Source organism: Syngnathus scovelli, chromosome 18 (assembly GCF_024217435.2).
Source record: "Syngnathus scovelli strain Florida chromosome 18, RoL_Ssco_1.2, whole genome shotgun sequence".
NCBI lineage: Eukaryota > Metazoa > Chordata > Actinopteri > Syngnathiformes > Syngnathidae > Syngnathus > Syngnathus scovelli.
In genome coordinates this window covers 8,224,475-8,239,261 of record NC_090864.1, presented here as the reverse complement: position 1 = coordinate 8,239,261, position 14,787 = coordinate 8,224,475, and the positions used below count along the sequence as shown (strand labels likewise).

At 42.2% G+C, this 14,787-nt stretch overlaps 1 protein-coding gene across 4 annotated transcripts in view; it reads right to left on the bottom strand.

The window, feature by feature from the left end:
• nrp1a (neuropilin 1a) overlaps positions 1–14,787 on the bottom strand; it is a 35,747-nt gene that overhangs the window by 10,726 nt on the left and 10,234 nt on the right. For all 4 annotated transcript variants that reach the window (XM_068648740.1, XM_049748573.2, XM_068648742.1 and 1 more), the window contains exons 4-8: positions 13,121–13,302; positions 7,559–7,786; positions 6,621–6,776; positions 4,887–5,053; positions 516–671 (exon numbers count right to left, since the gene is read on the bottom strand). In XM_068648740.1, coding sequence (XP_068504841.1) covers positions 516–671; positions 4,887–5,053; positions 6,621–6,776; positions 7,559–7,786; positions 13,121–13,302 — 889 coding nt within the window. The remainder of the gene's footprint in view (positions 1–515; positions 672–4,886; positions 5,054–6,620; positions 6,777–7,558; positions 7,787–13,120; positions 13,303–14,787) is intronic.

The window sequence follows — 14,787 nt, the reverse complement described above, 5'->3', positions numbered from 1 at the left end:
CAATGGAAGCCAGACTCCGGTCAAGCATACCATTCCGCCCTTCCTCTTCTCTAGCAGCTGCTCAAACATGACATCCTCAACAAGCATTCCACTAAAATGTTGTTTGTCAAGCCTTTTGTCACTGCTTGTATCTTTTACAAAGAAAAACGACATTCCTTGGAAAATCTACGGTTACTACGAGCACCCTCAGTAAAAAATGACCGCTTACGCACACGCACGTGGCTACGTGACCACGCTGAGCAGAGTGCATAATTGTATGTTAGAGCATACATGACAGGGTATTTCCCATTTTGTGGTATTGAAAGGCAACATGCAGCAAACCATAATTCAAATCAGCTGGACTTCTGGAGATGGGATATTCCAAATGTTGCTGTTATCTGCGACTTGGCCATTGCAGAGAAATCACCAAAAACTTTTATGAAGCAATGCTATTATTGGACTGTTGACATCTGGAAAATGCTAGAGGACTTTATTGCTCATATAAAAAAAAAGAGTGCCTGATAAATTTGAGGAACCTTTTGTTTCGAGCCCTCCTTGAGCGTGATCCAGTCTTCTCCATTTGAACTGACGTCGACTTTGTAGGACTTGACAAAATAAGTCCTGTGGGTCTCCTGGGAAACTGCACCCTGTGTACCGATGGCTGAGACAAATCGTAGGAACCCGAGGTCCACCTGAGAATCAGAACAAACATAGAAAATCCTTTAATGGATGACAATTTAATTTCCTGATGTGGATGGCACTAATTGGATTATTGCGCAATCAGATCAAATCCAAAGTGACCAATAAGAATTACAGACTATCAAAGATAGTCTTGATGAAGTATAAGTCGACATTTTACAAGACTGTGTGTGGGTGGATGTCTGTTCTTTCTATCTTTGTCACATGTTTACGTTTTCAGAGCTGATGTTCAGCAAAGTTAGTAATTGGCCTGCCTCAGATTTAAAAAAAGAATCCAAGTGTGTGTCTGCCAACCATCAGGCATGATCACAACCATGACTTTCAGGAAAGGAAGACCACACAAACCCTTATAGAAGTCACTTGGCATCTGTTTTCGTGGCAAGGACATCCATATTTTTGAAGATCTTGCTACGTATAATATTCTAAGCTTATAGTGGAACTCGACCATTGTGGCTTTTTCAAGCAAGAGCTAATCCACTAGCCCATGAATAAAATAGAGAAAAATTTCAGGGCATGACCCCTTAAACCCAAAAACTGAAATGTTTTTTTAAGTATATGCCATTTAAAGAAACAAGCTCCAACTCTACTCTGATTGGCCGACCAGATATTAACCAAGAGTAATTGCATTCAGATGCTAATAAAAAATCTGAGCAGTACGTTTGGGAATGCTTTGAGAAGACCGAGCTGGATGTGCTCAGAAGATGTGGAAGGTAGACAGAGTGAGGTCTAGGGTGGATCACTTTCATATAGACTGGCAGACAGTAGGGGCCTGGATAATGGGCAAAGCATGATTTATTAATGGCTGCTTGTTAGGGGAACAACAACAAGGTAGTGGTTGCGCTAACAGACCAAGGTTACATGGGTCAAGAGGAGAGAAGCCTGCCTGCCTGGGTGCTTGCATTCCACAGCCCAGAGGCCACAGTAACAACAAACGCACTGAAATAACAATGAGTGAAAGTTCTAACGGCAGTTGCTCCGGCTCGTGGACGGTGCAAAGTGATATTTATGCAGACACTGATGTCATAATGAAGATTCGGCAGTGCACGGCTCGTAAGTGACTCACATGTGGGTGCAAGTAAATCCCGAAATATTTTAATCCAGATCACGTTTTTTTTTTGTGGTGGGGGATGTTTTGGAGCAATAATTGTAAAATTATACGTCAACAGTGCTGGCAGTTGTGGGAGTGCAGAGTTGGGCTATTACTCAAGCTACATGATATATATTTTACACTAAGCATAGTCACTGTTGCGTGAATGCAGTATGAAAACTGCTAAAATAGGTGTTAGGAAAAAAAAAATCAACAAAATTCTCTGACAATATATCTTTCTATGCTTGATTGAGTTATAATTGAGCTGCCAAAAAGGCAGCAGTCTGCGCTGTGGGAAAAAAAAAAAGTCAAATAGTTTTTCAAAAACCCTCCTTTTCGATGTTGGGGAACATTCGTGATGGGAATGCTTGGTGAATGTGAGATTTAGACCCTACTGAAAACAACAACGTGAGAAATGGGAACGAGAGCACCGCCTTCAAAGTCAGCAAAGACCAGCTGGTAGACATCGAAAGAACGTAAATTCTGGAACTACTTTATGACTTTTGAAGGTTCAGATAGAAAAGTGTGACCTTCCATTGGATTCAAATGATTGCTCTGGGTTCACCTAAATAGTCATAATCGTTTTTTGTGATAATAAGATTTTTTTTTTCCGGCGTGAACTCACATGGAAACAGCACGTTTTGCTTCAGTCGTACTTTTTAATGAGCAGCCGGTCTGCTTCTTTTTGGGTATTCTGACTATAATTAAATTTTGACTGCTCGAAAAACTCCCGTTTACTACAATAGTCACTTAACAAAGACGGGATACAGGAAAACAAGCCATACCAAGAAACAAAATCATGATAGTTACTCCTCCATTGTTTTCATCATTCATGACACATGTCCATGAATGACCACAAGTCTGAGTCATGTTTATGAAACAATGACACGTTCATTGGACAGGAAACAAAGGCAACCTGGAGCTTTACGTCATGTCTGTCAACATCCCGTTTCAAAATCCGACACTAATTATGAGCTTGGTATTATCTCCAATCAGTTAAAAAATAAACAAATACCAATAAGAATAGAATAAACATTGCAGTCAATAGCGGGAACTATGATAAATTATTAATGTGACTCATAAAGCATAAAAAGCTGACTTACTGTATGGAGCATATGCTGGTGTATATAATGATGCCATTGTGAGTTGTTCAATAAAAAGGCTTTTAAGTATCGACAGTTGGGCTCTCTCCAAGATGGCGTTAATTATTCATGTTGTGTGTGCATGCAATCAATGGTAGCTGCCTGACAGCGACCTGCTCCAGCTTTCATTGAATCATTCAGACACTCCAGTGACTCTTTGCGGCCATCAGATCCTTTCTATCTAATATGCTTCCAGCTCCTTAGTAATTTCCCCCATTACGATCCCCGAGGAACCCTTAGTTCCCGGGCCACCGTGCTCTGATCCGCAATGTGCAAATGCAGGTGTTTTCTTGACAATACTAAGTGTTAATCAAGTTTTCCTTCTGGTGCTATCCTGACTTCATAAAGCCGATGATCAGGGTCTAAGCCGGGGGAGTCTTGGGTAGGGGCTAATTTATTTTCATTTCAACCTGCTGCAGAGACTCCTGCTGTTCATCCTCTTAGGCTTCAAAGAACACAGTGGCACATACAGGAGGATAATATGCACAAATCTCCCACCTTCATGCTCCTCTGCAGACCTGAATTTTCATGAGGAAGGAGTGAGATGATGAGTGAAGGAGAGAGGTAGAGAGTGAGCACAAACAAAAAAAGAGAAAGGCTTGTTTTAAAGGATTAGCAGCTTCATCCACTGGCGGAGCTAGGATTTTTTTTCTTTGGAGAGGGGGGGGCATTGGGTGGCCAAGATTCTTTCAGGGTTTCAAAAAAAAAAAAAAGCCTGATTAATCAAACTAACAACCTCAACATCATGATCACTAATGACAACAAACAAAAGTAGGCAAAAGAAATGTCCAGGAACCAAAAGGTCACCTGTCATGAATTATAAAACACTTTTCCACAAACTCCAGCCAGAGAATGATAACGAAATAAATAATGAATGGTCGTGATGCATCTCACGGTACACTGAGATGATTTGTACGTGCCGCGAGAGGACCTGAGCTTGTTACGTAGACGCAGGCCGACTTAATGAAAGCGAAATGACAAATTCCAGTCTTTTAATACCACTTGTGATAATTGGGCTCGTGCTCAAAGTGCCCGTCACAAGTGCTACACGCTCCTCAGACGGCATAAATTACATGGCAACCACAGACTTGGCTCTTTGGTTTGCTTTGACATTAGAAGGATTTTGATCCGATTAGTATTGGAGAATCGAGCCAGCCCATTAGAGCGCATCCATTTTAAAATCCACATTTTACTGCCAAATCAAATTTTCGATAGGATCGATACCGTATAACAAGAGGAGTCTCGAGTGACAACAAATCGTTGCCGAGGTCTTTCGGCTGGAAAGGAGCCACGTTGGGACGAAGTATTCAAGAAACATCGGGCGGGGACGAATATTCCTGGGCCGAATTTTAGCGTGGGAAGAAAATGTAACAATAGTTGCGGCTGAAACTAGGAAGTATTTTTGCTTCCAGGTCCACTCAAGCTCATGCTGTGTTCTTCCACAAGAGAGCGTGGGCCCCTTCCAGACCTGCTCAGTCACCCATAAATCCAAACGTACCCAAAAAAAAAAGTATGTATGGGAGAACACAGCACCCACACACACAAACATTCTCTCACTGATTAAATTAGTTTGAAGGGGCACCAAGGGATCCCAAGACAATATTTTCACTACAATAATAAAGGAAAGGCTTGCTTATAACTCTCGGCAAGTAAATATTTGCCTTGCGGTCGGCTCTATTATTCATCCCCTCAGGAATATGTTGGGGCCAAACTTTTCAGCAATGAAGCAGAGAGAGTTGGAAAAAAAAAAATGGAAGGAAAAGAAAAACAGTCTGGGAATTTACAAGGCCTGAAGGGACTTTGGATCATAAATCAAACACGCCCCATTTGCATCTAGGTAGTGCTCTGGCTCAGTCACTGAAGGTGCTTGTGCTGTCACTTGGGCTCCTCGATTTATTTTCCCATACAAAGCTAGGAAAAGCTTCTATCCAATACGGTGTGTCGAATAATTTGTAGTTCTTAATGATGTCTTTTGTTACCTGTATCCACTCCTTGTTGGAGTCCAGCTCAGGGGTCCACGCGTTCTCATAGTAGTTGAGTCTGGAACGCTCAGAGGACCAGCTAGGGTTGTACTGGGATGAGGCCAGGATTTGGTCGGATGTTATCTCACCAGATTCCATTCCCAACGGGTCACCGCAATCAAAGTCTGAGAAAGGAAGGTTGACAAAATGATGAGAAGGCGAGAGACTGTAGCGCTGTGCTGGCTGCTGCACAATAGATGGAGCATCTGTTTTCACTGTCGCCTAGTTTCAGAGCTCATCTCTCGGGAGGAGGATGCCACATAACAAGCACTCAGTGCTTGATGTCCAGAAAAGAACTTCACATGCTTCACTAAATCCTTTCTGTTTTCATTCTTTGCTTCAGGTTGGAAGTGTTCTGCATTAGGAAGTAAAAATGTCACCATAAAATATTCAGTGGAGACTAAGTTTGTCTTTTTTTTTTTCACTTGGGACTGAATCTGCTTCCCTCATCTATGGGACTTTCTTTTAACATGCCGTTATTTAGTTTTGACTTGGTCTCTTGGGAGAGTTTAGGTGAATTTACTATCTGTATCTTGGGGTTGTAAATCGCAATCAAAACGACCCGGCGAGCGTGTCAAGAGATGGTTGATGTTGTTTTGTGTTGACATGGGGCAGCCCTTTCCGGACATACCAAACTTGGAGGTTACGGATCCAGCCGGGTCAGGTTGCGGTCGACTCAGCTAACCCCGGGAGGTCAGACATGCTGACACCTCGACAGGCGGCGCCATTGTAATGGCCGGCCAAAACAGAGGATGGTCCATGGGTGACTATTTATTCTTTCGAAACATCCTTAAAAAAAAATGCATGTTGGCATCTCACTCCTGGGGAGCAAGTAAAAAAAACAAAACAAACGCTCCGCTTTTCCCTGTCTGGTCTTGTCAAACTGACATTTCATCCGTTAAGTTGTGTAGCCGACTGACTTTGAGAAACACAAAGAGCCGCTTGTTTGTAACCGCCGGCACAACCTGATCAGGTGAGCTGTCACAGCCTACAAGGCACCAAATAAGATAAATGTGATCCGACACCTTATCACCTTCATCAATGACTTGCAGCTATTTCCAAAGAAAAGGGAGGACTGTCTTGGTCCATCGCATCAGCTAATAAACTCGGCTGTTTTACCATTTTATCATTATGAAAAAGTCAGCCTGAGCTTAGATTTGTGATAAAAACAGCTCGAGTATCTTAAGGGGGGTAAATCAGCAAAGAATGACATCATCACAATGCCTTACGTCTTCTAATGTTTGTAATCTGTAGTTCCCCCCTCAGGGTAAAACTAAATCCTTTGGAGATGATTAGTAGATTTGTTGAATGTCAGACATCTCCCGTGCTAGTCAAAGGCAGACTTTGTATGTATGTGTTAAGGGTGGTCTTTAGCCTCTGGACAGATTTATGACTCTTAGCTGCCCTGTCTTTCTTAATGAAATGTTTAGTTGGAGCGTTTTTGTACAATGGGGTCAGGAGGTCAAACGCAGTGACTGCGATGCCGCATGTTAAAACACCAGACGTGTGTGTCTGTGTCTACAAAATGGAGAATCCACATTTTGGGTCACGTCTAGGCATGTTGTGCCGTTAATTTAGGACTTGCAAAACATTCCACTAAAAAAACAAAATTAGTGCTGTTTCTTCTTTATGTCATCTAATCATGACGATTCTTTTTTTTTTTTTTTCTTGAGTGCGTTTACGCCAACTCACCCTCTGGAACGGTCCTTTCGATGACTGTGAAGTTGGCAGAAAAACCCTCCTTGGCAATAGCGCTGTCCGTGTTGATTGTAAGTGCCAGGATGCCAGTGTAAGAGATGATTCTTCCGGGTGTGTTTTGTCCACAATACCGTCCAATGTACGGTCCGACTAAATTGGAAAATAAAAGAGGGGGAATTCAGGAAAAGGCGAGACTGGAGTTTGCAAGTCATGTAACAAAATCAAGTCAGTGAGCCAGGGACAAAAAAGTGTTAGCGGCATAGGGGGGTGCTGACAAACGCAACGACCTTGCTCTGATCCATGTTTTTTTGTAAGAATGCACCCGAGTTGGTGTGCTGAGACCTGTGGCTTATCTGTGATTACTAATGCTGTGATCAGTGGCGAGTGTCAGTACAACCTCCCTGCAGCTGGCTGTCATCCCAAAACACGGCGCTGCCTGTCTATCAGATGGATAAAAGGGCAAAGGCCAGGCCCCGGGGATTTTAGGGAGCGCACCGTGACGGCTCAGATTAATCTTTGTGACCGCTCGCAAACGCAAGATGTGAGGTTTTAGACATGTTCAAGTCTGAGCTGGATGAAAAAAAATCACGTTAGTGAGCAAGTGATCCAGCAGGCACCTCAGGATGCTCAAAAAAAAGAAAAAAAATCCTCCAGCTGTTTACTGTTAGCCAAGGCTGTCTATCACATCGAAAAACACTTCGGTGCTGTGATAACGTGACAGTCTTGCCCTGACAAGATTGACTTGTTTATGTGTCATGGTGAGCCGAAACTGAGATTTCGGAATATCACAAAACATTTGTCTGTTTCTAGTGTTAAAATGTAATATGACCTGACTTTCCAGTCAATCCAACAAAATTAGCATTGAAATACACGAATGTTGTTTATTATTATTTTTTAATTGTCTCCTGAGGGGGACTAAGAGAAACGCTCACCTCCAGGAAAGCCATCCCAGATTTCCAGACGATCATAACGGCAGAACACGCCAGCTGGAGGCGTTGGGTCAGGTTCCAACTCAAAGCTCTCAAACTCCAAGATCATCTCTGACATCCTTGGGGCAAATATCATAAAAGTACAGTCCAGGTTGTTGGGGTACTTTTCTGGAAAGCCCGGTGATTTTATGACACCGCTATTGGAGGTGAAGTTCCTGGAGCATTCAGGACCTGCAAGAAAGAACAGGAAGGAGATTTGACTTTTAAAAAAACAAACATATATAGCTGTCAATTGTATAAATGTGGATTGTTGTTTTCTAAAAAAAATACACATCACAAATAAGCAGAACCTCATCAATCTTGAAACTCAAATCCAACATTTGACAAAGCTTCAAGTCAAAATATTTACTCCCGCTTTAAAGTGCTTAGTGTCAATGGCTTAGCATGAATGTATTATCCTGTCTTAGCATTAAATTAAAATCTAGTAAGAAAAAAAAAAAGGCGCTGACAGCCACAGGAAAGTTTTGAAAGAGTGACAGAATAAGTTTGCGAGGAAGATGTTCTCTACAAATGCAGATTCTCAATGACCCTGCTTCACATAAGCACATATGTCATCCTGTGCAATCATTTGGAGCTATTAGTGGCAGAAAAATGCCCGGGATAACATCATTTTCCCGCTCGTCTGACAGCCTCCAGAAGGGGTTGACCAAAAACATAATTGCAAGGATTTTTTTTTTCTTTCTGCCTGATGCAAACCACCAGGCTACATTTGTCGTAGCTGAATGCTGTAAACTGCTTTTGACACTCAGGCATCTTGCTGGGCCGCAAATTCAAGCCATCATACATGGCAAGCTTCAACCTGTCTACTCGTGGGAGGAGAAATTAAAGGGAGAACCATCTCGATTTGCTCTTAATTCAAGTTGAAAACCTGGACCGTTTTAGAAAGCTGACATTTCGAGCAGAAGTGAAAGTGTGCCCTTTGAAAACAGTGGGTGATAATAATTTCACAGCTTTTTGCACACATTTGAAATGGGAATACTTTGAGGAGAACGATCGGGTCAGTAGTTATTCCTCTGGTTTGCTTTAGCTCGAAAAATGTCACATGAATGTAGGTAAAAACATGAAAACCTTCTCTCGATAGAGTAATTAAATTTTATTTTAAAAACACACCATCGGGGGCAGCCTAGAGCAACGTAAAAAAAATGACTCCTTTAATAGTTGTGACTCAAATTTTTGTGCCCTTTTCTTTCTTTGGCTTACATCATTTATGCCCCGCCCCCAAGGGAAGGAAAGCACCTCTTCCCTGCGACACCATCAGTCCCCAGACCACGAGAACAGCGATCCATGATGACAAGCAGCATTGCAGGAAATGTATATCCTGTTGTCAGCCAAGTACACGCTCGCTGCTCCCAACTGACTCAGCGTCTGCTTGCTTTATCGCCCAAGATGTTTCGATGTCTCCTGGCGGGATTTACCCGCAGGGTCAAAATAAGGGAATTCGTGAGGACTGAGTCAGGCCGAGCTCATCGCCGAGCTAGACGCACACTAAGATGTGTCATCGCATCGGAGACAAAGCAGTCACAGTCGTCCAAATATTGCTTTTAAGCAAACTACATTTTATGACAGCGAGAAAAGAAATAATGCTGAGTGACAATATCCAACCGGGATGGCTACAATATTTATTGCAAGCAGTAATGGATTCTTTGAGCTCCCCATTGAAATAAGCCTGCTGTGTTGGTATGGGGAGTAAACAAATGTCACTCAGGCTCATTTTATTGGCCCAAATATGCCTGTCAAATAATATTTCATTCATTTTAGCCTCGCCAAGACTTTAGCTACAAATAATTATTTATGTGTTTTAACATTTTCATCTCCAAGGTTCTTTTTAGATAAAGCATCTATATCAACTCAATGTTCTATAAAGGAGAAATTCCTCCCTTCCAGATGTCTCGTTTTACTACCATGAAAAAAAAAAAAAAACATTCCACAGTGCCTTCTTATGTCTGTGTTTAGTTTACACAAAGCTGTAAAGCGTGTCGTCGGACAGTGGAAAGAGTGTAAAAAATGAGGCTTCTGTCTTTCACTTAATGTTTCCATTAGTTCATCACTCACGCTCCTCGGTCAGAAGTTATTAGCATCAAGAGCGATAGGAGAAGGTAGAGTCAGCTAAATTGTTGATGTTCTAGTCGTACTCCCCGACCTCCTGGAACCGTTTCACTTCTATCATCCTTTCGTACTCCTTCAGCCTGCCGTGCTAATCAAAACTAATAACAGATGGAGCTTAAAGATATTTTCATTCCGACATTTAAAATTCTTTCAAGGGTCTGCGTTGTCACCCCTGCCTGGTCCAATCAAATAATGGATGACGATGTTTGAGGTAAAATGTTGCAGTCTCTTCCGAACTGCCCTCAAACAGTCTTTTCTATATTTATATATATTTCCATGAGCAAGCGTCTCTTTGTGTGTTCTCGTGTGAGGATGATGACAGCATGTCTCAGTGCCAGATGTGACCCGTGCCACTTGGGCATGAAAGCTAAATTTCTGAGCCCCACCCCACACACACCAACACACACCTTGAGTGTGTTTTTACAGGTGTGCAAGTAAAAAGCACCTTGACTGCTTATGGTGTAAAAAATAAAATGCAATAAAGGGTCTTTTTCTGTTCATAGATAGTCAGACGGTAATCTCCGGCAGACTTAGTCATGCTTCTGAGTAATAGTAATGATGAGCTTGAATGTGGTTGGTGCGTGTGTGTGAGGGAGGGGAGTGGAGGGGTGGTCCACAACGGCAGTATCGAAGCCACCTCGCCCACTTGAATGGGCCCGCAGCCAGCCTTGATGTGGCTCTATGCAAACTGCCAAGCTGCTAAAGGAAAACATATGTCGAGCCAGCATGCTAACATTTAAGAAACACTTGCAGATTTGATCGAAAAGGCTTTGTCTTCTCCAAGAGGAAAACAATTATTTATGCTGATGAAAGATTTCTTTAGGTCGAATCACACCATTTGCTGAATAATTCATCGAAGATATTTTTTACACGATTGCCCAAGATTGTGTTGATGATATTTCAAACAGCTTTCAGTCACCGCCGATTCCATCAGGAAACACAAAACAATCTCCCAACCTTAATTTCTGTTTGTGAGTCTAGGATTATTTCACTTCCTAAACCCTGTGGCACTTCCTCTCCATTTTCAGTGGAGTGTGGCTGCCAATTTGCAAGCTATAAACTAAATAGCCCATGCTAATTAAGATGGTTGGATTGGATCGGAGTGGCTGAGAGACGGATGAGGACCCGACCGTAGAGTGCGGCAAAACAACCTGCTTTTTTTCCAATTAGACACTTGCCAGCCTCCCGTGATGAAGGCCAGGAGTACCAATGTTTGCATATTTCAGATATTTGTGTACATTTATTTACCTACCGTATTTTCCGCACTATAAGGCGCACCGAAAAACCTCCAATTTTCTCAAAAGCCGACAGTGCGCCTTATAATCAGGTGCGCCTTATATATGGACCAATATTGAGCCACTACAACAGGCGTGTCCAAAGTCCGGCCCGCGGGCCAAATGTATATATCTTATATACGGACAAAGTTTTAAAATGGGTCATTCATTGAAGGTGCGCCTTATAATCCGGTGCGCCTTATATATGGACAAAGTTTTAAAATGGGCCATTCATTGAAGGTGCGTCTTATAATCCGGTGCGCCTTATAGTGCGGAAAATACGGTAGTCTTTAGTGGAAATGGGTACACCAGCTCATGTAAATATTTTTAGGTCGTGATCCTCTACAAACTATGTTTACATAATTTTACTTTGAGTGTATGTTTAATGTCAGCGTGACCTTTGGTTGCCATGAAACCGTGACAAAAAGCGGTGCCAGTCTCGGAGCTTGACATCAAGTGATGGCTGAGCCTTTAATCATAGAGTAATAAACATCCCACATTCTTTACTGGCACGCACAAGTTGGCAATTCCTTCATTATCAGATCATCTGCGCATCATCATTAACGTTACATGTGTTTGCCAACACAATGTTTTCCCAGCTAATACTCTGCTTGTTGATAAGACGGCGCTAATCAGCTAGCTTTGTATCCCTTGCTCGACTTGGCTCTCTGTCTCCGTCAAAGAAACCGCACACTTAATTGATCTCAGGGCCTCATTCTTGGCTCCCTGCTCTGCAGTAGTCAAAACATGGAGTCTATTCATAGCATAATGAGGCTTTTGGTCGACTGAGAAATAACAGCTACTCCGTAGACGGGGGGCGGTCCCGTCAGAATCGGCAGTTGGTGCTGTTTTTTCCATCTTTTTTATTTTAATTGGTCTTTTATATTTAATACAGATTGCTAATTTGGTCACGTCGACTTAACAATCGTACGACCTACTGGGAGCAAATCGGTTTCATTAGATTGGAAAAAAAATTTTCTGGAATAGTCCTTGTATGTTCTCAGCTTTTTAAGTACGTGTTATGCAGCTACATTACTTTCACCACTAGACCCCTTCCACATTTCAAATTCAAATCTATGATAATAGATGGGACTGGAAAATACCAGACTAATCAAAGGAAGAATGTTGCGGATTTAACTGGTCTATCAAGAGGGGATCAGGCGGTGCGAGCGAGCGCCGATGAGCTTCCATTTGGTGGGCTGGAGTGTCACTTTGATCTTGTAAATGGAACCACGCTCCACCAGCTGCGTTGCTGCACACACGTATGTCGAGATTAAAATGAAGGCGGGGACCTTCGCCGACCGTTCATCATGTCTTTGAGGTCAACGGGGGCTTGTCCCGTAGACTTCTGCTAAGGGTAATTAATGAAAGTGGTAGTCACTTGCAGATGTGTTTCAAGCCTCCTCCCTCTTGGAAATAGAGAAGCACCCCCCCCCCCCCCCCCCCCCCCCCCCCTATGTATCCAATATGTTTATAATTCTGTCCTATATATGCACTTTTTTTTTTTTGTTTCCTAAAATATGGCCTCTAATAGAGTGACATGCGACATTGGTGCAGCTGGCATGGAATTGATTCCCACTTGATGGCCCGTTCACCACCACCCTGCAATTGACTGGCAACCGCCACAGGGTGGAGGCCGCCATTTATCCCCAAAGTCAATTGAGATAGACTTTAAACTCCTTCACTATGAAGTTGCATTGAAAATGAATAACTAGACCCAACCTGAAAATGGTTCAAATAATTGCTAGCAGTTTCTTGACCGAAAAAAACGGTTTCTTGCAGACACCAAGTTCAGACAAATCTAATAATGCCTTCACACAAAATAAATAGCAGAGCAATTGTGGAACATATGTGAATCATTGGTTTGGAATGTAGCATATTGCATGCCATATTGCAAACATGTCATTTTGATGCTTTGCTGCCTTGCTTGATCACCAACAAAGCATGAAATTACAAAGAGAGCCTCGGAGATCCCACATATGAATATAAAATTTCATAATTACAAGTTAGTCGTAATCTGTGGAAACATTTATCCAAACAACCTGACTTACTAGATCCGTCACATTTCTGGGAGCTTGAAATGATCATAAATTCTTAATAGTGACAAGGTTTTGCTTCTGCCTACCTGTTTTGAAGATCTCATATCGTATGGAGAAACCAGCTCCGTGGGTTTCGTAGTCGGAGACAAATTTGATGAAGAGCTGGTTTCCGACGGAGACGACGGGAGATGGGGCGATCTTCCCGCAGTACTTGCCCACCAACTGACCACTCTCATCCACGCCATCTCGGACTTCCACGTAGTCATACCTGAAAAAACACAAGAGCCTCCATGAGTTGAATATAATTTTATTCTATTCAACACACAAAAAATGCAAGTCTTGCCATCCATGTGCATTGAACCTGCAGAGCAGGTGCCAAATCTATTAAAAACGCACACGCGCGAAAAATTACATGCCGATGGAATTTAGATCTCCAGCACCGGAGGGGGAAACAGCAGACTAATTGAGTCAGAACTGGATTTAGAAGCAGATAAGCTTTGAAATTGGACTCTGGGAAAAAGGAGACATGAATGCAAACACACACAGAGTGTAACGTATGCAGAAATTGACTGAGATGATCCAAGGTGGTCCAAACAGCCTCTGGGATCTTAATATGTTTGTTGTTATTATTCTTTGAGAAATATTAATTTAATAGTCAGCAGGGATGGACTCAAGTATACCCGAGACCCCGGTGAAGATAAGTGGTATAGATGGATCGATAGTTGGTTGGCATTTATCTTTATTGCAGAATTACTTTGCACTCATGAAAATATGCAACTCAAAACGTTCGACGTGCATAACATTCCACCGCCTGTTCTCCTCTTCAGGTGATTTACAACTGACAAGACAGGAGTTCTATTTTCTGGTTTTTCAAAGCCGCCAAGACATCTGAGTCTTTTTTGTTTTTATTCCTTTTTTCCTGTTTCCTGCCTTAAAACTTCTGCGTGCTCTTTTTGTTTCCCGCCAGCTGTGAGAACGGCTTCGCTGGTGCAACTTTAACAAGAACCACTTTGTTTCAACTTCTTTATCAAGTGCAATAAAAAGATTACAAGGCGCACATAGTGTTTACAATGTTATTCTCCCTGAAATGTGGTTTCATGGTCAGGAAGTTTGCTTTTAAAGAATCTCCCTAAATATTTTGGGTTAACGATGCTTTCTCGGATGCAGGTGCTATAAGTTCGTTTAAGGTTTACTAGGCTAGTTGGCTAACGCTAATTTATATTTCCCGATATAGTGAAGCTGCTATAAAGGGAGCACAGATTAACTTTAATGCAGCATGCTTGTTTCTGATTTTTTTTTTTTTTTGTCGCCGTTCAAATTAGCTCCTCACACCTCCAGGAAAGATGCTTATTACATTTTTAATCTGTCACATCCTGTTTCATCATCACCTCAGATGGTGCTGTGACAAAATGGGAATCCAGATTTTTTATTTTCTGCGTGCCTGCTCCACTGTGTGCACTCAAAAGATTTGACAAAATGTCTTTATTGCTCCTTGATGAGTGGATTTCTCAGCAAGACCTCCAGTAGTTCCGCATCGGTGACTCCACCATCTCTCCGCTAATGCAAATCCATTTAGACTTATCATCTGGATGGCATTATAAGAAAATTGCTTGGTGGGGCAATTTAACACCTCCCCTGTCTATTTTCGTTCCGATTACACCTGTGAGGATTTATTTCAAAACTTGAGAGTCTTTAGAAATGACAGAGGTCATGTATTAGTCTCTTATCTATAATCACACAGGAAACACAGCCC